This window comes from Astyanax mexicanus, chromosome 14 (genome assembly GCF_023375975.1).
Source record: "Astyanax mexicanus isolate ESR-SI-001 chromosome 14, AstMex3_surface, whole genome shotgun sequence".
Lineage (NCBI taxonomy): Eukaryota > Metazoa > Chordata > Actinopteri > Characiformes > Acestrorhamphidae > Astyanax > Astyanax mexicanus.
In genome coordinates, this window is record NC_064421.1 from 18,060,257 (window position 1) to 18,084,725 (window position 24,469).

The window sequence follows — 24,469 nt, forward strand, 5'->3', positions numbered from 1 at the left end:
TAAAGCTAATTTAGAAAGCATCTTAGTGCTACACATAGCTATCCAGTTGTCTTTGTGTTTCATATGTCTGACACTTTGCCAGAATATTAAGAACAGACTGTTCTTATAAAAGGTCTGATGAGGGCATATAGATATTTTTGAGGAGCATTTTATCATATTTCTGCTTTGTTTTTACTACTGACTGTGTTCAAGCTTTACATAACACCCAAGTTTACTATTATACAAAACATTAATTAATTACCTTAATATGACATGATGATTACACATTCTCATTAGGGAAAAAAAAGAAGACTTTACTGGATATCTAATTTCTTACAATGCAGTTACAAGATAAACATCACAACCTTACTTGTTAGCTTTCACAGTGTAAGTAATCAAATCTAATCAAATGCCAACTTAATGCACTGACCTGCTGACTGCTGGTGATGTCCAGGGTCTTCTCCAGCTCTCTGATGTCACGTGTAACCTCTTTCAGCAAGAGCTTAAGTCGATTCCCAATAACGTGCACTTTCTCTTTGGCTTCCAAGCAGTCACTGCCCTCTGAGTGGACCAGCAGCTGCAGAGACATGTCTTGCAAGGAGGCCACCTTCAGCTGGGAGTCAAGCAGCTCCCGACGGATTTGCTGGAAAGACAAATCAACAACAAAAAATTATCATTTTTTATCCTTTGAGTTGTCCTGTATTAGACTGAGAAGAGCACACATTTGGCATTTGATTAAAATGGCAAATCGATTAAACCAAAGTAACACATACTGAAAGTGTTTTGTGATGTTCCTGCAGGGTTCCAGGGTCCTGACTCTGATCAATAGGTACAATTTCATTCCTCCTCCGGTCAATATTTTCCAGCCACAGAAGTAGACCGTGACTCATTTCATGGAAGTCCTGCAGCAAAAATGCATTTAGCGTTTACTGTCACTGTAAGCTAATAAGGTTTCTAATGTAAAGTTAGAATTATCCATGGCAAACATAAGCATATTAAAATTAATGATTTTTTTTTCTTATTATTACAATTAATTTGTATTACTATTCTGTTTTTCTATATAAAAGTTCAGCAAATTGTGAGTCTGCAACAGCAGCTAAAACACTTGCCTGGCACTGCATTAATGCATCTTGGAGAGAGCGCCTCCATTCATCCAGAGAGCTGGTGAGCCGATCCCAGCGATTATTCATCTCCTTCATGCGGCCCTGCAGCTCCCGAGACTCATCACTGTCTGACTGCACAAACTCAGAACTGCACAGATTTATGGACAGAACTATAGCCTTCCGCTTATCCACAGCCTTCTGCAGCTCCTAGACAGCAAAATAAAAAAGTCCATCAAATTATTACTTACTGTACTTGAAATAAGAAATATATATTGTGAGCCACGTTTCTAGCACTTGTGAACTCCATCACTGTGCAAAATTAATGTTTTTCCAGCCGTCAAGCATGTCTAACCTTCAGCTTTTTTATGCGCAGCTCGATGGTCTGTATGTCTGTGCTGACGTCCAGTGTCCGCTGTTGCTCCAGCTCCTCCTCTGCCTGATTGAGCCAGCTCCATATGCTGTTCAGATCTGAGTTAAACTGCTGCCATTGCTGCAGGTTCTGCTTCATGCGCAGCTCTTTGCTAAGAGCCTGAGCCTGCAGCAGCTCCCATCGCTCAATTACACCTGCAGGGTAGATCAACTGGTGTTATAGCAGATATGTACAGTCTTTACAGCACTAAAATATGACTCAGCAAGCAAATACATATTACTGATCACACATTATGTTGAAAAATCTCAAAATGAAACCAACAAAATATGGTACACTGTGGTATACAAATACCTGAAGTCTGTGTTTCTGAGTTGTTGGGATTCATAAAGCCTGCAGTCTTGTCTTCTGCCTCTTTCAGCTCAAAGCCGACTCTCCTCACTGTGTCAATACTGCCACGGCACTCCCCAAGCAACCGCATCTGCACAGATCAAAAAAGCCAACTCATCCACTTTGCTTAAACAAAGCAAAATTTAGGTACAGGAGTCTTTACTAGACCCATTTAAATGCCATGGTAGGTGTAGTGAGTTAGTGTGAGTTAGTCTTTTATTAACCTGCTAGAGAATTAGACTTTAAAGGCCATTTTCATTTTAGTTAAACCAGACTTTGTTTAATTCTCACCCTAGTTGTGATTCATTTGCCTAGGTGTGAATACAGTAACTACACTCAGGCGCAAAACAAATTCACCAGCCCGAGACCTACGAGAGGAGACAGTCTTAGACTGTTCCAAAGCAAACTTTGGAATGGTTATTTTATGGTGAGATTAGTGTACTCCAAAAGTTTAAGCTAACACTGTTTAGGTTAAGTTAAACCTCAGAAATACTGTCCAGTTTCCCAATCGCATCTTAGCACTAAAAACATAGAGAGACATGGAGAGAGCTCTCAATGTGTATTAGTCCAAGTATTCTTCCTGTGTTTACTTTGTTGGTCTTTCACCAGATCTCACCAGTAAGCAGAGAACATTTTCATATGTTTTGTTTTAATGCAGTTTTGTATACTTGGGTTTTCACTTGTATGGAAAACAAACCAAACCAAGAGAGGAAACACTCACAGTTATTTATTACAAATATGTCAACTAATTTGGACACATGAAAACTATAGGTGTGAAAATGCCTTAAAATGACTCACATATCCCATGTAAGAGGCATCAAGCTCAGGGCCAGTAGGCGTGCGGCTGCGGATAATGTTCTCGGTCTGCTGCAGGTGGAAGCGACTGGTATCCAGCGCTTTGGAAAGCTGCCGGAAATGAGTCTCCAGAGAGGCTGTTTCACCTGCGCAGAAATAAAACAGTTAGAATCTGAGTCTTCAGGGTATCTGATTTAGCACTGGGACAACAAGATCCCACTGTAGCCTTTACTGGTTCTTTTACACATCATTGTGTGTTACTTTTATTGCTGTATGTCATGCTTTGTGAGTTACATGGAGGAGACACATAATCTCCAACAGAAGTCACATAAACATTTATGGGCATTATTCACAACAGTTCTTTTTTTAAGTTGTCTAATTGTTCCTGCCTGACTTTTTATACATTTAAGCTGCTACATTTGTAGGTTATTGTGAATAATACCCAAGAATTAGGAAATATCAAAAGATATACACAAAAAAACAAACACATCCTAAGTGACTAGTGATGCTAAAGCAAAACGTAGAGAACTAGGAATAAGCATCTGTCTATTCTATTTACACACTACAGCACTACATGCAACAGACAGAACTCTGTAAAGCAACCCAGAACAACAGAAGGAAAGGAGGTTAGAAACTGCTGCAGCTAATGGCATTAACTGTTTTCTGTGCCACGATTCAGTTGGTGAGTAGAAACTAAAAATAACCAGTCCAAAGCAGCAGGCTGTGAGTGAATATCTTATTTAAATGGGGGTTAAGTGCCCAGCAATATGGCATGCTGTGGCTATCAGTGCCTACCAGATGTGGACCTCAGTGTTTGCTCTGTTAGTTTTACATATGCCTCAGGGCTCTCTGGAATCTCTACATCTGTAAAGAAACATACAATGCAAGTATAGTCTTGGATGAATCTCTTAAAATGTTCATTTTAAGGTGCCCCGTGGGAATTGATGGGTTGCTGTCCTCATATACACATTTTCTCATATCTAAAAAAATATTCTAGAGAATTGGTACTTCTAGTTACCGGTGCAAGGTGTAGGATAGGGCCCTTGGTGTAAAAACGTCATTAATACACATTTGTTAATTTTCAAAACATTAAATTTGTGATATTTGTTTTTCGTTTTATTTGTGTGAATAGACATTTAAACGTATTATTGTGCACAGTCCTGTAAAACATTAACTGCACGCTGAAACAGAATCACATACCTGAGAGTGCAGATGCTGAGCCCTGGAGATAAGCTCTATCCTCTCCCTCTTCTCCATGCTCTGAAGCCAGAGCCCTGCTTGCACTTTCCAGGCCACGGCTCAGATCATAGTCATGATCCCACTCCAGAGGGATGGAGTCCACACTGGCTGGGGTGTCCCGACCTGAGCGCTCTGTCCGCAGCGGGGCAGCCAGGGAAGCAGAGCGGCTGGAGGAAGGCAGTGGAGAATACAGACCGTCTCCCAGACGCTCACTCCAGGGAAGGCTGGAAACATCTGCCGCCTCGTCTAAATCAAACTCTCGATCCGAGTAGGAAATATCATGCTCATCATCTGTTAGCTGTGAAGAAATACAGACCTTAACGTAATTCTACAATGTGTGATTTGAGGTACATTTGTGTACAATTTTCTTTTAAATTTAGCAATAAAAAATAATATATAAAAAATATTTTTTATATTTTTTCACTAGTTAATCCTAGTTAAAACAACTGAAGTACCGGTAGGCGGATGAGTTTCTTGTAGTAGCGTTCCACTCTTCCAAACACCTCCTGGCAGTAGCGCTGCAGCTCCTCAAGCTCCTCCTCAATGACAGTAGCATCCAGAGGCTCACTCTTCTCTATTAAAGCCTCTCCCTGGTGGAAGATGTGCTCAATCTTGGCTGTGTTCAGAGAGATCTCCTGCTGGAATGCCTGTATGAGTTAAAGCAAATAATCAAACACATCAGAAATAAGTCAAAGGACTGGACATGAAACATGAATGTGCATAAACAGGTAAATATATATATATATATATATATATACAGTTGTGGTCAAAAGTTTACATACACTTGTAAAAAAACATAATGTTATGGCTGTCTTGAGTTTTCAATAAGTTCTACAACTCTTATTTTTCTGTGATAGAGTGATCGGAACACATACATGTTTGTCACAAAAAACAGTCATAAAATTTGGTTCTTTCATAAATTTATTATGGGTCTGCTGAAAATGTCACCAAATCTGCTGGGTCAAAAATATACATACAGCAACATTAGTATTTGGTTACATGTCCCTTGGCCATTTTCACGGCAACTAGACGCTTTTGGTAGCCATCCACAAGCTCCTGGCAAGCTTCAGGTCGAATGTTTGACCACTCTTCTTGACAGAATTGGTGCAGTTCAGCTAAATGTGATGGTTTTCTTGCATGAACCCGTTTCTTTAGCACTGTCCACATGTTCTCAATGGGGTTTAAGTCAGGACTTTGGGAAGGCCATTCTAAAACCTTAATTCTAGCCTGGTTTAGCCATTCCTTTACCACTTTTGATGTGTGTTTTGGGTCATTGTCTTGTTGGAACACCCAACTGCGCCCAAGACCCAACCTTCGGGCTGATGGTTTTAAGTTTTCCTGCAGAATTTGGAGGTAATCCTCCTTCTTCATTATCCCATTTACTTTCTGCAAAGAACCAGTTCCACTGGCAGCAAAACATCCCCAGAGCATAATACTACCACCACCATGCTTGACAGTAGGCATGGTGTTCCTGGGATTAAAGGCCTCACCTTTTCTCCTCCAAACATATTGCTGGGTGTTGTGGCCAAACAGCTCAATTTTTGTTTCGTCTGACCAGAGAACTTTCCTCCAGAAGGTTTTATCTTTGTCCATGTGATCAGCAGCAAACTTCAGCCGAGTCTTAAGGTGCCTTTTCTGGAGCAAGGGCTTCTTTCTTGCACGGCAGCCTCTCAGTCCATGGCGATGTAAAACACGCTTGACTGTGGAGACTGACACCTGTGTTCCATCAGCTTCCAAATCCTTGCAGACCTGCTTCTTGGTGATTCTTGGTTGACTCTTGACCATCCTGACCAATCTCCTCTCGGCAGCATGTGATAGCTTGCGTTTTCTTCCTGATCGTGGCAGTGACACAACTGTTCCATGCACTTTATACTTGCGTATAATTGTCTGCACAGTTACTCTTGGGACCTGTAGCTGCTTTGAAATGGCTCCAAGTGACTTCCCTGACTTGTTCAAGTCAATAATTCGCTTTTTCAGATCCACACTGAGTTCCTTTGACTTTCTCATTGTAGCTTTTGTAGCTGAGTCTAATCACTGGGTCAAATGAGCCCTATTTAAATGGGCTCATGAGAAGTCAACAGCTGTAGTCAATCAGAATCACTTACAAGAAGTGAAGAGGCCATGACATGAAGCTAATTTGATTGACACAACTCGCTACATCACCAAAATTGACAAATTTTGTTGCTGTATGTATATTTTTGACCCAGCAGATTTGGTGACATTTTCAGCAGACCCATAATAAATTTATGAAAGAACCAAATTTTATGACTGTTTTTTGTGACAAACATGTATGTGTTCCGATCACTCTATCACAGAAAAATAAGAGTTGTAGAACTTATTGAAAACTCAAGACAGCCATAACATTATGTTTTTTTACAAGTGTATGTAAACTTTTGACCACAACTGTATATATATATATATGTATCATGTTGATGGAAACTATTAGAAAACTCACTTTAAGTTGCTTGATTTTGGCTTGAACATCACATTCAGAGAAATGCTCAATGTTAGTCAGCTGGAGGTCCATTTCAGTCAGCCACACCAGTATGCTGTCTCTGGCTGTTTCAAACTCCTCCCTTTGACTAATAAAGTGCTTTAAAGACAATAGGAAACAAAAACGTAACCAACATTGGCATTGGCGTAGCTTAAAGACATTCTGACAAAATAAATCTGATATTTAAAAAATGTACAGAACACTGCAGGTGCCCCAAATCTTTTTTCATATAGTGCAGTTTTTATAATTCCCTATTAATACTCAGTTGCTTAATATACCTTGAGACGGCGGAGGATGGAGGACACTCGTCTCTGCAGGTTATCCCAGCGATGGTTTCCATCATGAGCCATCTCCCGCAGACGGCAGGCTGCATCAGTACGGTTCTCACGTGCCAAACGTCTGTACTGCTTATTGATCAGCTCCAGTTGGGTGAGACTCTCATGTACCTGCCGCTGAAAAGCCTGTGAAACGTGTGACAAAGTGTTTTATTGTTAAATTCATATTCCATAAATATTGTAATGTTAAATTGCTCTAGTTTGAATGACAGCACAGTGATGCTAATATTAAAGAAGGCATGATACACACCTCAAATTTCTTCAGCTCTTCCTTGGCCACTGTGTAAAGCACACCAGAGGAGTTTGGCAAAGCAGCCGTCCGCTCGGACATTGCCAACCAGTCTTCAAAGCGAGAGAAGTCGTCCAGGAACTTTTGCCAGAGCCGCCATGTTTCCTCAATCCTGTAAAGAAAAAATTACACAAAAAAAAACAAAAACTGAAAGCCCTATCATACACTTTGTGCAAGGTGCGTCGCGATGCTCATTCATATCTTACAAAAAACAGTTTAGTGAACATGCATGCCTGGGTTTGGTATTGTTCTAAATGAGCATTCAAACTATTAATTCTATGTATTCATTTTCTTCATCAGAACATCCGTTTTGACTCTGGAAAGATTTTGCGCTTGACATATCACTTTATTAAAATACAGAAGTACATTAAAAGGAGAAATAGCTTGTTTTATTCTTGGTGCTAAAGTGTTAATTAAGTTAGAACTGTACTGAATTCATGAACAGCATAATTCAATGAAAGCTTTCAGGTTTAGTATTCGTACTTGAGCCTTCTTTCCATTGACATTGCACAGATACTCCTCCAGCGGCGGTCCAGGGTGCGTGTGGCCTGCTGGATAGAGTCACACTCTGCGTCTGTGGCACAGGCATCACAGTCATGCAGCAGCACCTCACATAGGTTCAGTACAGAGGCCACCCCTGTGCTGTGCTTCTCTATGTCCCTCTGCAGCTCCTGAACACAAAAATCAATGGAGAATCAAAATATCTTCTCAGTGTGGTAGTTTTACTGTGTGTATCCAGCCATTCAGTACTTTAAGACTGGGAGCATATTGTACATTGGTCTTGGTGGGTGCAGTGTAACTGTAAAAAAGTAAGGGTGCCGAGTAAGAATACCCAGTTGAACCTTAGGACCATGTTGTAGTAACTCTGATAGGAACATTCACACTCTTTGCACCTTTAAACATGTATCTATGTACCTGTTGAAGGTCCAGCTTTCTTTGGATCTCCTGAAAGTCGCAGGTGTCGTAGACAATAGGCCGGGAGAGCTCGGTCTCGATGTGGGTGAGCCAGGTGCGCAAGCTGCTCATGTTCTTATCCAGCTGCTGCACAGCCACCAGCGTCTCCCTGAGCTTCTTCGCTCTGATAACACAAAGATACATTATGTTCCAACATTTATAACAAAGACACTGTTAAATGTTATATATAAGTGGCAAAATTTTGTCGAAATTGTGGAGAGGAGGTGATATTCCATTATAATTTTGATGTGATTAAAATTTGATGTGGTGTAAACCAGTTATTTTCAGAAACTTGTAACATAGATTATAAATGTAATTAACTGCATTACAAGCTATGTTTGAAACTACATAATTATATAAAATATTTTTTGGTACACATCTACCATACAAAAAGAAGCTCTCGACTCTCAACTGTTCTTCACACTTCATTTTCTGTTGGTGTTAATATAAATATGACTACTTTGAAGAAGCAGATCAGTGCCAAGTAAAAGAACACCAACGCATAGAACATTAAACCGTGCTAAGAGGTTCTTCAGGGCTCTGTGCAGCTGACTGCAGTGTGTTGCTACCTTGCACTGATGAGATCGAGGAGATGCTGCCAGCGCTCGCTGACTTTGTTGAGTTTGTGCTCTATCTCGGAAGCTTTGCTCTCATGGCTGGCTTTGACTAAACGCTCCCCCATTTGCTGCAGCTGCTGCTTCTCCTCCTGTGCAACTGCTAGCTCTTCTTGGTAGTCCTACAGAGAATCACACACATTTGCAACACACATAAGCCAACACTGTCAGCAGGCAGGAACTGCGGCAAGCCAATTAACATGACTGCGCTTACACAGTGATAGCTGATAACAGATAGTGACAGATAAAATAACAGCTTGTTTGCTTGGTGTGAAATGCTGTTGTGTTTACAGTAACACTGCTGATTTTTGCTACATAGTATCTGCTACCTATTTTCTGTAAATGAGACAGAGATTCATTGATCCTACCTTTCTGAGTTTCTCAATCATCTCCTCGATGCTGATGTCACCATTCTGGGAAACTTTGCATTCCATGTGAGTGAGCCATTCACATAGCTCTTTGTACTTCTCATTAAAGATGGCCCACTCATTGAGCTTCTCGCTCACTTGCTGCCGACGCAAAGACAACTGCATACAAAAAGACAAAAATAAAGGCACGCTGCATAAGACCTACAACCTGTATACAAATAAAATCCATGCATGTTTGATTGACACATAATTTCTGCATTAACACAGGAAGCTATTAATACATAGAGTTAAAAAAAGAAAAAGCAGGTACTCAAAGATTTAAATAGAAAAAGTCTTGTGAAGTTGTAAAGAACATTAAAGTCAGCTGCAAATCATTACCTGGTCCTAAAGCTGTTGCTATGATATGTAAAGCTTGCACACATCCTGTGGTCTACAGGCTCACGCACCGGATGCCACATGAGCAAACTGACAGGAAGATCTTCTTCTTTACTTTGCATGCGAGTTTCAGTCTCAGAACTAATTGCTTAACAAGAAACTTAACAATAATTTGGACTCTGGACCTTTGTTCTCAACGTTTTTCTTTACATTGTGTTAGAATTTTTACATGCAACATAAATGTTTCAAAAACGTTGTTACATTGATTTCCACTGAATGTTATCAAGTATGACATTTAGGCGATGCAAGATTTTTTTTAATTGAAACAACATTAATGAAATACCCTACAGTGACTCTAATGTCTTTCAGAAAAAAATCTAAGCCCTGCCATTACCTAAGAGACCACAACATTGTCCATAAGCTTTCATTAACAAATACACAGCCCTGTTAAATCCATAAACTCAGATCAAACTTTGTACAACAGCACCACCAACTGACCAACTGCCACTGAAACAATCACATTTATTTACATATAAATGAAAATGCAATTACATCTAGTGTATATCTTAACATACTTTCTTCCACATCATTCTGTTTCTCTTACTGCTTCTTGAATAAAGGAGAAACCTCTTTAATGTACCTGGTGGCAGATCTCCTCCCACTGACGATGTAGCAGTTCAATCCGCTCCTGCAGCACACACAGATCCTCAGGACTAATATAGCTAGAGAGAGACTCTCTCAGCACAGTCAGATGAGCCAGGTCCTCTGTCCAGCCATCAAATGTGCCCTCCAGATCCTGTATTTAAGATAATAACAGAAATATTGTAAAATATTTACTAAAGCCACACAGCAAGTGTATCAATTTTAGAGCTAATGTACTAATGTACTCTATATGTCCAAGACTGGAATAAATAAATTAAATATAATGATTTATAATCTGATTATAATCTGCCTGTGAAAAATATGGATGTATGTAAAATGAGAACAGTGGATATATTTTCTTTTGTATCAAGCAGCAAAAAAATGTACATTTAATTGCAGTGGCCAAACGATGCTTAAACAATATACCATGCAGCCCGATGCACAATTAGTATTGTAGTGGCAAAAATCAAAAAAACTGTTTCTGTTTCCTTCTCAATGTTACCTAGGTGTAGGTAGCACCACAAAATGTTTAATAAGTGTTTTTTTGTGATAAATTATGTCACAATTCATATTTAACCAGAATTTTTTGGGACATTTATTATATTTTCAGATTTCTTTTTAAAGTATTATATATAATATTAAAACTACTGTACTGTTTTGTAATATCAAACTTGAAACCTGTAACAATACAGTACATAAAATAAATTGTAAAAATGGTAATGCTCCACATTAACATCAACATCTGATTAGATCAAAACTGGTTCTTGTTTCTATCCTTGCACCAAATATCCTAGCACTTCAGCCTTTAGAAAAAAGGCTGGTAATGGTAATGAAATTCTAATGTAATTGTATAATTGCTTAATTTGTTTTCTAATACCATTACCTACTTACATTTTTTTAATTTAAATATATCAAAATCAGAATAAGAAACACATACACTGTTAATAATCATTGCTATAAATATGTAGACATATAATAAAATAATAAAACTCTGCCTCTGTGCTTATACTGTATTCTCTGAACACTCCTTCATGTTATGGTGTGTATTACCTTGCATCTCATCTGCTCAGCCTGTAGTTCCTCATGTTGATCTGGAAGAGTCTGAGAGAGCTGACGCTTAAAAGATCTCAGTTTCTCCAGAGACCCACCAATGCCCTCTTCACATCTCTCCCAATCCTGCACACAAAGAGCCCATTTAATACAGCCACTGTCCTTTCTATTTTACGACTTCATGACTAAATGATGTAATTGCATCGAAAATACTCAGTGAGCTTATTGTTTTCTTATTGTCATGGGATCATTATCAACACAACTAATCACTACTGATCTACCACAGTGTAATAATATGAGATTAATCCATATTATTAGCATTTTAATATTTTAATATGTAGAACTGTACCCTGAGAAGAACAGCTAACTCTCGTTTCTGCTCCTCCAGGCAGATGTTAGCATGTCTCCAGCGTTCTTGAATGCTGAGCAGCTCCTCCTGCAGGGATGCTTCAGCTCGGCTGTCTGCAGAGAGTAACAGCTGCCTCCCAGCCTCCACCGTCAGGATGTAACTGCCTTGCTGCCTCTGCAACACCTTTTCCTTCAGCTAAAGAGAAAATAGACAGTCAGCAGAGGGCACCAATTTAACAGCTTGTATAATATGTGATGTTTTAAACCTGAGAAGAACCTTACCTCTCCGCAACAAAGAGTTATTAGGACTACAAAATGACACACTAGGGAATAAAACCCAACAGCAACCTAAACTGCCATGATGTTTGATTCACTTACTTGGACAGCATCTAGCATGGCTCGGGCCTGCTGCAGGGGTACTGGGGCTCTAGGATGTAAGGCCTCAGTTTGATGTGACACCTCTGCAAGCCATTTACGCAGTTTCTCCACCATATCTCTGTAGCGCTGCCACTGGCGGATCAGGCTGTCGATGATTCCCCTCCGCTGTTGGGCCCGCCGCACGACCCCCTGCCACTGGTTACTCAGCAAGGCCAACTTCAGCTTAAACTCGTCTCTGTAGAGGATAGAATGAGATATCTCACGTCACATTAAGATTACTTGTGTGATTGCAGTAAAGCTCTAGATGCTTTACAATGTGCAAAACATGTAAAAACAAACACCTTGCATCTCCAAAATGGTAAATTTACACAGGAAAAAAACCCTCTCAACTTTCAATAGAGCTCAATGTAGAATGGATTTTGTAGAATTCCTACAGGTCTATTCAGCATGAAATGTGGCCATAATAAAAAGTACTATGTCAAAGGCCCCATTCACAACCGGCAACAACATGCATCGAGGGTGGTCTTGTCACAGATGATTGCCAAAAATATTGTTGTTGACACCTGGGATTTTAAATGCTTTTTCTGTAAACATATGTAACTTGGATTTTTTACATAGTTTATGATGGAAGAGTGGCCGGTTACGATAAAAGTCTTTCAGGTTTTTTTTTGCACAAAGTCCTCAGTCCAAATAGCTGCAATGGCCATGAGCATCACCTTTATCCAATTATCCAACCTTTAGAAATTAATAAGGGTAGTGCTTTGCTGTCAGGGTTGCCTCATACTTTGCCTTTAACACTACGATATTGATATGATTAGAGCTTAACGATATTAGGGAAAATTACATTCTGATATTCAGTTTTTCTGCTAAATATATTGCAATACTAAAAAATGTGCGATACAAGAATGATTCAACACATCATATTACTAATTATACAATCTATGAATAAATGACTGGAGTAAAATAATTGGTATTGTGTAGGTTACAGTGTTGATAATCTAGTAGATATTATCATGTAAATTATAACAGTGTGAATTGTTCAGTGTGATTCGTTGTATGAAGCAGCAATAGTTTGGTGATCAGATTATGATGTGTTTATTAATACCTGTGCTTTAAGCTTACCACTTCTGTTGAATCTCCCAGGATGCATGTTAATACCAGGTATTAACTGTGTCTTAGATTACTTATGTCTTAAAATAAAACACTATTTACTTCCCAATAATTAAGTAAAATTACGCACCTGTCAGACAAATACTTTGTACTTAAAAAATGGCAAATTTACAGGAGATGAAAAAAAGTTTTTAGAATGCAATTGTAAGTCAACTGAAATACATTTTGGAGCATTTCTATTGGTTTATCCAGTAGTATTTGGACAGAATATAAAGAACAACAGTCACATTCACATTATGCCAAAAAGTAAAAAATGTAGACATATGGATTTTGTGTGACAATAATAAAAAAAAAAAACTCACCTGTCATCCACCTGGCCTTGCTCAAGCATGCGCTGTCCATCACTGATGATAGAGTGTAGGATCTGCTGTCTGCTGAACATCTCTGCCTGGAACAACTACATTGCAAAATATATGAAAAATTAAATATACTAATCATCAATAAAGTATATGAACAAAAAATCAGTGTAAAATGCAAAGCTGACAGGCCATAGTGTCATCAGAAAATTAATTTGATGCTACTGGCTTAATTTGGAAAGTACGCAGACATACTTCATGAGCTCTCTGCTGCTCCATCAAACTCTGGAAGTTTCCAGAGATCTCCACAGCCAGCTTCTCCTCTGTCTGCACCAGGAACTCCATCCACGTCTCACACTTTTCCAGAAACGTCTGTTGCTGCAATAGGGTGGCCTGCAGCTTACTGAAGGTAAAAAAAACACGTCTATTTAATAAAATGCTCAGAAAAGGTCTTCAGAATTGTCATAATGTCACTATGCACATTGACAATGCTACATTACAACAGTCTAAAGATGTCAAACCTGAATCTCTCAGTGGTTTGGGCAGATGTGATGGCCCAGCTCCTGTTCAGGTTTTGCATTCGTTTGATCTCTGAGTCATTGAGGGGCAGTCTGTACCCCAGTTCATTCAGGCGCTCCAGATCTGGAGCCAGACTGCTGAACTTCAGCATTTGTCTCTGCAAAATAAGGAGAACAAGGCATATGGATTAAAATGCCTCATTGCTGCTGAGATGATGAGCATCATCAGTTTGAATCGTAGCTGGATACCTTCAGATCTTCCATGCGGTCCTGGATGATTGACAGGTCAGAGGAGCCATTGGGATCCTGCCCCTTCAGGGTCTCTTCAGCCTCCACTATCCATCGACCCAGAGTGTCCACCTGCTCATTAAAGGTCTCGTAGTCCTGCACTCCAGCCTGTGATTAAAGAACCAGCACCAGCAGAACTACTTTAACAACACATGCCAGATATAGTCCTTTTCTATTACCATACTTTTCTAAGCATTAGAAAGAGGTCTGACCTGGAGAGCAGCCTGCTGTCGGCTAAGAGCTTGCTCCATGGAGCTGAGGCGCTGGGAGAGAGACAGGTGGTCAGACTGGATGGATGCTGCAGCTGAGGTGTCCACTTGCTGTTTGAGCTGCTCTCCCAGCTCCAGCAGGACCTGAAGAGATGCCTGGACTGGGGCCTGCGAACGCAACAACTCCTAATGGAAGAAAAGTATAAGTTTATCATTAAGATGAGTTATCACCGGCAAAGACACAGGAATGGTGTGATAAGATTTTAATCATATACAACAAAGAGCTCAAGTAAATAAGTAGAAAAAGTACAGAATTAAGTACATTTAATTAAATGTGTTTGTAAGCTGAAGCTATTTTTCATGACTGGAATCGATACAAATTTGTCTGATTTGCTTTTGCTTTACTTTTGTCTTTTGTTGACTTTAAAACACAAAATAACACTGTACAATGTATAATAAATAGAATACATTGCTATAAATATATAATATGTATTATTACTTAACCATAATGTAGTTACAGTAGTAAGTGCAACCTAAACTGATAACCAGGGCATATTCAAATAAGCTTAATCTTTGGTAAGCACCAAACTAATGCAAATACAGCTTAACAAACAGGATAGAAACCATGTCTCTTACACTACAGTCTTGAATCCAGGTGGACACTTCCTCTTCTGAGATGTCCTTCCGGCTGGCTGTCTTCAGCATCTGCTCTGCCCTCTCCTCCAGGCCCTGAATGCTGCCATTGCCCTGCTCATACAGATCCTTATAGCTCTGCCAAAGCTGCAGCAGAGCCTTACTGCTCTTCAGACGCTCCGCTATCTCCTCCAACAGGCTGTTCCACCTAAATCACACAGACATACCCGAAAATAAACAACTTGTCCTCGTCCTGAGCATGAGAATGAGAGTGCAGCTCTGTCTGCTTAGTCATCAGTTTCCTACCTGGCATTGACATCTTTAAGAGTATTATTGAGGGAGTCAGACACAGATGGATGGCACTCTTCTAGAAGCTGATGTGTGACTGCACCAAACTTTCGCAGACTGCTTTCCTGCTTGTCCAGCTGCTCTTGTAAATTCTAAAAAAAACAGATGACAGAGATGACAGTGCATTTTTGTGGTATGTTTATTTATTCATCCCATTTCCTTTTCTTTAATTACGTAATCGTTGTTTTAATAATCTTTCTATGTAGAGAGCATAATGTAACAATGCCAAACTACTAATTTTTGAAAGTAGATATATATAAATGAGAAAAACTTAATAAGCCCTGAATACACCTTCAGAAGGCGATGATGATATGTCCATAAAATATTTAAATGATATTTTAGGGTTTTTGAGATAACAATATTCTAAGCAAAATGACAAAACATGAAACATATTTTATTAATTTTGAGAATATACTACAGGAACAAAATAAATCTAAAGTTTTTTGTTCAGAAGAAACTATTGTCTGTTTTGTTAACAATAGTGAACTGATGTTGTATAAAACCATAATAATGTAACATAAAAATAATATTACATGACAAAATAATATCACAATACTAAAGTGAAGAATATTTTGTGGATGCATATAAACTGTAAACACAAAACAATTGTACAAAAAAATAGCCTTAAAACTTCATGGTAAACAGCACAGGCAAAATAGTCTAGATCTAAACAGAATACTGTTATTACTACGATATACATTTTTTATTGTTTAAACAAATTATGATACTATAGTGTACAATATGATATGGCACACCCCTAGCCATGCTAATGTTACGTTGCCTAATATGGACGAGCATGTAGCCACACCCTGAGGGCACATTTTAATGAGCTAATTAGGATATTGATAAAGACAACTTAACAAGTAAATAATGAAGTGGACACATTAAGGGGTGGAGCCAGGATGTGGCAAAGCTAGGCTTGGAATCCTGTACCACATACCTGTAGACTGTGGACCTGGAGCTGCGCTGCCTCCAGAGATCCAGTGAGCAGACGGAAGCGGGACACAGAGTATCTCCCCTCTGTCAGGTAGCTGTTGATCTCCTCAGCTGCCAGCTTATACTGGCTCCACTGATCCAGTACTGACTTCAGGTTGATCTTTAACTGTCCTATCTATAAAAAAAAAACATTTCCATAAAGAAAAGCATTCATACTCTGTACATAAACAGGATAAACACAATCTAGAGTTAAAGAAACATAAAGAAAACATACCAAGTGGTCCAGGTTGGCCCAGGTGTGATTCAGTGCCTGGAGTGTTTCCATGACAATAGCACAGGCCTCATCTGTCTTATTCTGGACAAGAGCACAGGCCTGCTCTTCTACCCTTTCCACCTCTCTCTCCTTCTCCTTAACCATCTCCTCCATTTCCTGTGTGGATGTGCAAGAGGATATATATATATATATGTGGTAACAAAGACTGTGGTAATGTCACTAATGTCAGTCATCTAAGACAGTGAAAGGAAGACAAACCTGGCAGTCTTTGAGAGCATTCTGCACTGAAGATACATCCTCAATCCTGTGTTTTCTCTTGAGTCGCTCCTCCTGGGCAACAAGCCACGTCTTCAGGCTCTGCACATTGCTCTCATATTCTAGCCAGGACTCCAGTAAGCTCTCCAGGTACTGGACCTAAATGTTCACACAAAGCAATGAGCTCTTTTTCAGTTCTTTTTTATTTTATCTTAAAAACCTCAATATGCTTTACAGTACAAAATAAATAAAGTAGATTGTGTAGATGTAGTGTATATTTTGACAGATGTAATCAGATATTCATGATGATTGACAATTAATCCAATGTGAATGTTTAAAAGCCAAAGCCACAGAGATCTCTGGAAAGCCACACAACAACCAGTGTTAGGAAAGAGAAGTGCCAGATCAGTAGATTACACTGTGCTTTGTCTACAGGATGAAAAAAGTAAGGTGTAATGCATATTTTTGTTCTTGGGCGTAAAACTCCTATTTTGACAGCGATTTCTGGTTACATGTCCCCCTCTTGAAATGAAACAATAATGCTGTAACTACACTGTTGTAGCTAGCCATTGTTTTAATATGTACAGACAAAACAGTTCTGACTCTTACACTTTAAGAGATGATCTGCTATTAACAGTATGGTGCTGTTAGAGAAAATACACAGCAAACTACTAAACTACTAAAGTAGAAACTGTTACTTGTTTATGCCACAATCATTTTCACCATTCCTTGATCAGCAAAATTGACTTTGCACTAACTAAATAAAATGTGAGGAGGTTAACACACATAAACATCATAATCATTCCAAAAACATATGAAAAAAATAGTTTTAGAAATGTGTAATGCCACTTTCGCTTTGCCTAGGACTCTTTTATAGAGCAATAATAATTCAATTATATGCTGCAGAGTAGATCTAATTTTAAATCAAGGAATTATTATTATTATTTTCTATTATAAATATTTTACACATATTTCAATCTACTGCAAGTCTTAGTAGGAATCTCACCCTCTCTGTGATGTGAGCCTGTAATATTTGCCAGCGGCGGTTCATGGCCCCCAGTCTCTCTGCAAAGTCTGTCTTGTCACTGCGTTTGCTCTCCACATCCTGACCACTAATCTGCAGCACTGACTGGTTTACAAAGTCCACAGTCAACTGCTTACAGTTCACATCCACACGGAATCCCTACAAGGAAAATGAAAGGGGGTTAGGATACTCAATCCTCTTTCATCTACATTATTCCTATAATTAACAATAGTTTTAAACATCCTAAAATAGAACCAGTGGGACTCCTCAGGATATGCTTACTCGAACAGAAAAAAATAAAATAAAATGATAAATAACTGAATAATAATCAGTTGAACTGAATAATATATTTTTTTTTACCTTATAACGTTGCAGGTACTCCTGGATGACTTTTGAGCCCACTGCTCCTTTAAGGTTTTCCTCATCCTCCTCATTCAGCTTCTCCATCAGTGAGATCCAGTTCACCAGCTCAGTAATGGCATGGCGGGAGGCCAACTTGTCCATTTGTGACTGAATAAGAACCAAACATAAATATATCATTAGCACAGCAGGGAAGACCAAAAAAAAAACATTCTTACTTAAGAACATATACAGTCTTCAGTGAATCCTGACAGTTCAGCTGAGCCTAAGGAATGACAATAATCCTATTTGGCAGGCCAGATTAGTCACTTTAGCAAGCAACATACAGCACTGCAGCACAGTACCTGGTGAAGCTTCTCCTGAACAACAGGGATGTGGGTGATCAGCTCGGCCCACTGGGCCTCCACACGGGCCAGCTCAGACCTGAGGATGCCGGTGTCTGCCTTCTTCAACCTTAGAAGCTGGTTGCCCTCATTTAGCACTGAGGTCTTTAAAGAGGAGCGAGCTTCAACTTCCTTACTGAACTCCTGCGGGGAGTAAAAGATACATGGCATGAATCACACATTGTTTTCTTATATGCCTGCAATAAAAGACATATCAGGGATAATGGATCATCACTAGAATTAATAAACTGACTACTAACCAGGAATGCTGAGAGGTGGTCTCTAACTGTCTCTACATCTGATGGCACAGTCACCGACTGAGTGCTCCAGAATTCTAGGCGTTCCAGAGCATCATGGAGCCACTGGTTCAGTTCAGCAGATTCACTCTGATACCTGGAACCACACAGCATGATCCATTAAACAACTCCAGTGTCTGATGTAAAAAAAAATATACATATATTTTTGTCAAAATATTTATCGCATTCAGACCTGGTCCAGTGTTTGAGGATGGACTCCAGACGCTGCAGCTCCTTGTTGACCTTGGTGGAGTTGCTAAGCCAGTGCTCCCCCAGCAAAGTAAGCTGGTTCTCCAGACTATGGCATCCCACAGAGAGTAACAGGCGCTTGCCCTCCTCTAGCACCTGATACAGCTTGTGCTGGTGTTCAGTCAGAATGGATTTAAGGCCCTGGATAGAGATTAGATGCAATTAGACAAAATAAGGACTCAACTGATATGAAAACATTGATACAACATTGATATATGTAGTTTAAAACAACAGTGTGTACGTTCTGGGGACTGATGAGGATGTGTAATTGCACAGAGCATGCAAAAAAGTACTTTCAAATGTGTGTGAATTACTTTCAGAGTGGATAGGTTTGCTGATTTTTGTGAATTTGATTTGCACTCTTTTAGCGTACATCTCTTTTTATTCCAGCTTTCACATTTCATTGGTTTGACAATGTCTGAATGAGCAGATAAAGACTAAGATTTGCAGTAACTACAACAACCAGAAAAAGCTGTTGGAAAGATGTGGTATGGCCAAAAAAACTCCCTGGAAAACCTTCCCTACCACACTGTTTTTTAGATTAAATATATTTGCATTTGTAAGGATCGCAAAGGCACACTCATACCATCTATTCAAATATTTTGTCTCCTCCCCACTATAAATTTAGCAATGTAAACTTATGTACTAAAATAAAAAACAGGTTCATAAAAATATGAGTCAGGCCATACACTAAAATAGCAAGAATCTATAACAATTTCATACCTGATAAAGTTGTATTCTCTCAGTCAGCCTCTCCTCTGTCTCCTCCAGCAGAGGAACAGCAGGCATGCTGCCCTCTACTGCCTCCAAATGCCTATACAAACACTGGTAGTCCAGAACCAGGCGACTCCATGTCTGGTGCACAAACACAGATACCCCACACACACATACATTAAACCAATTTGCAATACGTAATTCTAACTGGAAGCACTTAATATATATTTGCCACTGTATATGTCTTTCACTGACCTCCAGGATGTATTCCAACTCCACTCCTTTCTTGTGAGCCTGCTTTAGAACACTCTGTGCCTGGGCCAGAGTATCTTCTAGCGCTTGAGTCTCTCGTGGTACAACAAAGGCACTAATTTTCTTATAGAAAGTCTCAGTCAGGACCATGTGCCACTCTAACCCTTGGAAGAATTCCTGAAAAAATAAACAACAGTTATTAAAACACATAAGCTGCATCCTTTTCTTATGGTCCCAAACAACTGACACAATATTTTTTTAACTGCAAACTGTAGATTACCTTGTGCTTGTCTAATAGACCCTGGACTTCCTCCACTGAGCCTGCAATGATCTTCTGGTCAGCTGCCATCTTGTCTTGAGCTGTATCTACCAGATCCACCAGGTCTTGTAGCGCACGCTCATACTGGCTCTTTAGAGCCATGTTCTGGTTCAACCCACTTCGGCGTGAGCCCACTGTCATCACTATCTCCTCATAAGTGTCCTGTGGAATAACGTATGCAAGGAGGATTTGAGGGGAAACATCAGGAGGGCAGAAAACTCTCTAAACATCTAGAGAAGGTTGCTCTCTATGTCGCCTATCATAGTCTGGACAACAAGCCTAATAAAGAGATAATAAACATCCACCTGAATCACCAGTGTAATAAATTATAATGTTTTTATTAAAAAACAAACAGGGTTGCTCTTTGTATCTAATAATAACAGTATTACCTTTCATATTACCACCAATATGTCTTATAAATTATTACCTAATTAAAATTTTAAATGAAAGTAATAATTAAAGATTAAAAATGTCAACAAATTAATCAGACAATACCTGAAGCTTCAGCAGTTCACTGACAGAAACCTGATCGAGCTGCATCTCTGCTCCTCTTGCTTTTAAATCTGTGATTTTCTGCTCCATTTCTTTCAGGGATTCTTCTGCTTCTGCAATTGTCTTGTAAAACAGAACATATTAGATAATTAATGTATTGAATTATTGTATTGTAATGTATTGTTTTAAATAAAAAAAGAACAGTTTCCTCTACCTCCAGCTGTTTCGTTGCTGGTCTGTCTAGAATCCCAGCTAGCTTCTGTAGAATGTGGAACTTGCTCTCACTGAGAGCAGAGAATAGAAGCTGCAGCTCAGTCTATGAAGAACAAAACAGAAAGTATTGTATGAGAAAACATAATCAAATAAGGCACAAAATAAGTTAAAATGTACCATCACCTCAGACTGGCCCTTCTTTTACCTGGAAGGTAGTAAGTTCCTGCATTCTGCTTCTCATGGTGTCACAGCGGCGCTCAACTGCAGAGTCAAGGGCTCCCAGTCTCCGAGAAAGGCAGTCAAGAGTGTCCTCCATCAGGGCCTGCTCCTGTCCCTGCAGCCTCCCAGTGCCACCAAGCAGCCCTCGGCTCTGGCTCACCACTTCTGTCATATCGGCCACATCTTTCCCTAAGGCCTGTGGGACATTAGAACCGGGTAACAATGATAAAATAATAGATTTAGACTGTTTTTAACATTGTTCTGACATAAAAATCAGACATCGATTTATTTACACTTTATTTGCATGTGAAATTCAGAACCCTTACAACCAAGCTTAGATGTATAAAATAAAGTAAAAAAAGTTTATCTAGTCAATTTATCATGCATTCTTTATTCCTGTGCCCCACGTTGGTTTAAGCTCCCCTCAAACATACAAGTATATACTAGTATTTGACCACTAATATAAAAAAATGCAGTATACATTTCTTACATTTATTTTTTTTTTCACTCATTTTTTATTTACATTTAAATATCCACTATAAAAACTTGCGTCTTAAGAACGAGTGCGATTAATTGCTGTTAATCACAGAATATTGTCGTGATTAATCGGATTACATTTTTTAATCGATTGACACCACTAGTTTTCATTTGATCACAACATACTGCAGGAGGTGGTAATGATCATGAATGGCAGCATCTGGCTAAAAAAAGTTCATGCAAACAGACAGTTGACTCTTGCAGGACATGGCACATGTCATGAGACACAATACTAGGCCCTGTCCCTTGACATCTGGCATTTCAGGAATTCACTGACCTCATGGTTAAAGAGCTGTGTCTCTGCATTCTCCGTCAGAAGCACCGGTCCAGAAAACAGCGTGTTCTCAACATCATCCAGCCAAGACGAGGTGGCAGTGACCGCTGAATACAGCTGCTGCTCCATCTGGCTCTCTTGCCCTTCTTCTGATGAACCTGCAGCCTGCATGCCCAACAGCAAACCAAGTTACAGTACTTACTCTATTCCTGAACACAGGGGTCACAACACCCACAGATCACAACATTAAAATGAAAGTCCAGTATTACCTGAACAGTACCATCCTCCAAAGACTGACTGAACCCCCTGTATAATGACTTCAGTGTGGATTTGTCCTGGACCTGGGCATCTCCTTTATAGACTGAAGCAGGAGACGTGTTCACTCGAGCGGTTCTGGAGTAAACCTGGTAAAAACAGTGACCATCACTACAGTGCTGTTCAGTACAGACAGAAAGAAAGTACGTTTTATACAGACTGTGACACAGTACTGGTTGCTTGGTGTCCTGTTCTAAGGTGCTCAGCAGTAGCTGCAGTTTGGTGGTCATATCTTTCCTCAGGCTCTCCCATCGCTGCCTCCTCTGTCCCAGAGCAGTCTGGCTCTCTTGCTCCAACTCTGGAGTGACCACCTTGCTTTGACTAAAGAAAATATGCAGGAGATGTTACAGTAAGTCTGAAGTTAAATTGTGCCTAAATTTTATATGCACAATTTTAAATATATAAATGATTAAACAGGTAAAAAACTGTATATATATATATACATCCTTTTTATTGGACAGATATTATAGTGTATAGGTCAAATACCTGGCACTGATAGGTGAAGCCTGCTGGGTGAGGATCTCTTCTCCACGACTTGCCACAGATTGCAGCAGCTTTTTCTGCTCAGCCAGCTGTTCCTCAAGTTCCTTATTACATAAAAAAGGAAATGTAAAAAATGAACTGAGTTAATTAAACCAAGATTATTGCATCTCCTAACTGTGAGTTATGTCCACTCAATGCCATACATTCATACATATTGTGAAAGTGTGTACCTTAAACTTTGAGTTACATTCTTAACAGTAGATTCTCACTTTCACTAGTTTTAATCTTTCTTAATAACGACTCCACTTTAGACCTGTCTTTGCAGCAGAAACGCAGCAGTTACAGTAGTGTTATGCTTTTACCTTGATCAAGTGCTCTGAGATACTTGTTTTTTTTAAGTGTTTCTGAATGCAGCAATCAATAACCAAGTAGACCAAACTACAGTTACAATCACACCCTAAAAGTTTTGCAATAGAAGAATAAAGAGTGAAAGACCTTCTGTCTCTGGAGGGTGTCCTGGTGCTGTAAGGTTCTTGTGGAACGGGCCTGTGCCAGCCAATCCTGCACACTAGGACTCTGAGAGAGACTTGAGTCTGATTCACTGTCAGACTGTTCCTGTAGTGAGCCCTGTCATCAAAAGGCAAAAACTGATTAGCACTGATTATAACATTTTTATCAGTATCAGACTTAATATTTACATATCCCTTTTTTGCCAAGGTGATTAGTATTTGCTCAGAAAAAATAAAAAAGACAGAACAGATCCATGAAAAGCTCCCAAATGCTTAATGAATAGCAGAAAGCAATTGTAGGGATTTACTGCATTGTAATGCAAGTTTAGAAAATCACAAAACCCTGATTATTAAAAGCACCGAGCACATGGCTCAATTCCAATAAAAATAAATAGAACAGATATAATTAAATGTCATGCATGAAAGGACTTGATTTCTTCACCATAGAAAGCCCAATGACATTCAGTTTTAATAGAACAATGAGAAGGCAATGAGAGGCACCACAAGTGTAAATGCATTAAATGGAGTGGAAATTATAGCATTCATTACATTCAGTATCTGGCATTTCAACTCTTCCCATGCTAGGACAGCCTGCAGGATACACAAGGGATGGTTTTGTGAAATATGCAGGAGTGTGATGCTAATTACTTTCATTTATTATTTATTATTACTATAATTACAACCAGTGTCACATAGAACTATGGTTAGAATACATTTAATGAGTCTAAGACTTTTAGCTGCATGGACAGCCTACCTGGATATTGATCTGCTTGTCTTGGAGCATCCGCTGTAGTTCCAACAGGCTTCCCTTTAAGGTGCGCAGTTTCCGGGCTAGCTGCTCTGCCTCCTCCCTGGTCTCAGGCTGTCCCTCCAGCAGCAGAGTCTCGCTGTGCATGGACAGCTCAGAAAGAGCCAGCACCTTCTCTTCAATCTCCAGCAGCATGTTCTGCAGCAGCAACAGGAGAGAGGCCAGCTCAAACATAGCTTACAGGAAGAGCCGAGAGCTGCAGCTATACACATTAGGACTCATTAGCTGCAGCTTGTGGCTTCTGTAGTTCGGCACGGGCTGCTCTCATCCTAGGCCCTTAACTACACCTTGAGCACAGCACATTAATCTTAATCCTTCACGTGCCATGCTCCCAATACACATCCATGTTACACAGCGACAGGTCAAAGTACCAAA

At 39.5% G+C, this 24,469-nt stretch overlaps 1 protein-coding gene across 13 annotated transcripts in view; it reads right to left on the bottom strand.

The window, feature by feature from the left end:
- Positions 1-24,469, bottom strand: part of syne1b (spectrin repeat containing, nuclear envelope 1b) — a 108,820-nt gene that overhangs the window by 4,209 nt on the left and 80,142 nt on the right. For 10 of the 13 annotated variants that reach the window (XM_049464152.1, XM_049464151.1, XM_049464156.1 and 7 more), the window contains 47 exons: positions 24,041-24,232; positions 23,273-23,404; positions 22,781-22,881; positions 22,468-22,615; positions 22,249-22,383; positions 21,983-22,144; positions 21,155-21,364; positions 20,951-21,052; positions 20,740-20,859; positions 20,206-20,406; positions 19,929-20,102; positions 19,683-19,814; positions 18,904-19,100; positions 18,675-18,807; positions 18,376-18,558; positions 18,032-18,181; positions 17,654-17,830; positions 16,651-16,806; positions 16,393-16,548; positions 16,123-16,293; positions 15,141-15,274; positions 14,838-15,042; positions 14,205-14,387; positions 13,954-14,100; positions 13,708-13,862; positions 13,442-13,589; positions 13,193-13,287; positions 11,721-11,955; positions 11,344-11,538; positions 10,995-11,120; positions 9,943-10,098; positions 8,928-9,086; positions 8,515-8,681; positions 7,907-8,069; positions 7,475-7,662; positions 6,953-7,103; positions 6,646-6,828; positions 6,329-6,466; positions 4,329-4,520; positions 3,835-4,171; positions 3,430-3,498; positions 2,638-2,780; positions 1,804-1,930; positions 1,435-1,646; positions 1,089-1,289; positions 753-881; positions 410-622 (listed from right to left, as the gene is read on the bottom strand). In XM_049464152.1, coding sequence (XP_049320109.1) covers positions 410-622; positions 753-881; positions 1,089-1,289; positions 1,435-1,646; positions 1,804-1,930; positions 2,638-2,780; positions 3,430-3,498; positions 3,835-4,171; positions 4,329-4,520; positions 6,329-6,466; positions 6,646-6,828; positions 6,953-7,103; positions 7,475-7,662; positions 7,907-8,069; positions 8,515-8,681; positions 8,928-9,086; positions 9,943-10,098; positions 10,995-11,120; positions 11,344-11,538; positions 11,721-11,955; positions 13,193-13,287; positions 13,442-13,589; positions 13,708-13,862; positions 13,954-14,100; positions 14,205-14,387; positions 14,838-15,042; positions 15,141-15,274; positions 16,123-16,293; positions 16,393-16,548; positions 16,651-16,806; positions 17,654-17,830; positions 18,032-18,181; positions 18,376-18,558; positions 18,675-18,807; positions 18,904-19,100; positions 19,683-19,814; positions 19,929-20,102; positions 20,206-20,406; positions 20,740-20,859; positions 20,951-21,052; positions 21,155-21,364; positions 21,983-22,144; positions 22,249-22,383; positions 22,468-22,615; positions 22,781-22,881; positions 23,273-23,404; positions 24,041-24,232 — 7,683 coding nt within the window. The remainder of the gene's footprint in view (positions 1-409; positions 623-752; positions 882-1,088; positions 1,290-1,434; positions 1,647-1,803; positions 1,931-2,637; positions 2,781-3,429; positions 3,499-3,834; positions 4,172-4,328; positions 4,521-6,328; positions 6,467-6,645; positions 6,829-6,952; positions 7,104-7,474; positions 7,663-7,906; positions 8,070-8,514; positions 8,682-8,927; positions 9,087-9,942; positions 10,099-10,994; positions 11,121-11,343; positions 11,539-11,720; positions 11,956-13,192; positions 13,288-13,441; positions 13,590-13,707; positions 13,863-13,953; positions 14,101-14,204; positions 14,388-14,837; positions 15,043-15,140; positions 15,275-16,122; positions 16,294-16,392; positions 16,549-16,650; positions 16,807-17,653; positions 17,831-18,031; positions 18,182-18,375; positions 18,559-18,674; positions 18,808-18,903; positions 19,101-19,682; positions 19,815-19,928; positions 20,103-20,205; positions 20,407-20,739; positions 20,860-20,950; positions 21,053-21,154; positions 21,365-21,982; positions 22,145-22,248; positions 22,384-22,467; positions 22,616-22,780; positions 22,882-23,272; positions 23,405-24,040; positions 24,233-24,469) is intronic. The other 3 variants (XM_049464162.1, XM_049464157.1, XM_049464161.1) reach the window with 1 other exon arrangement.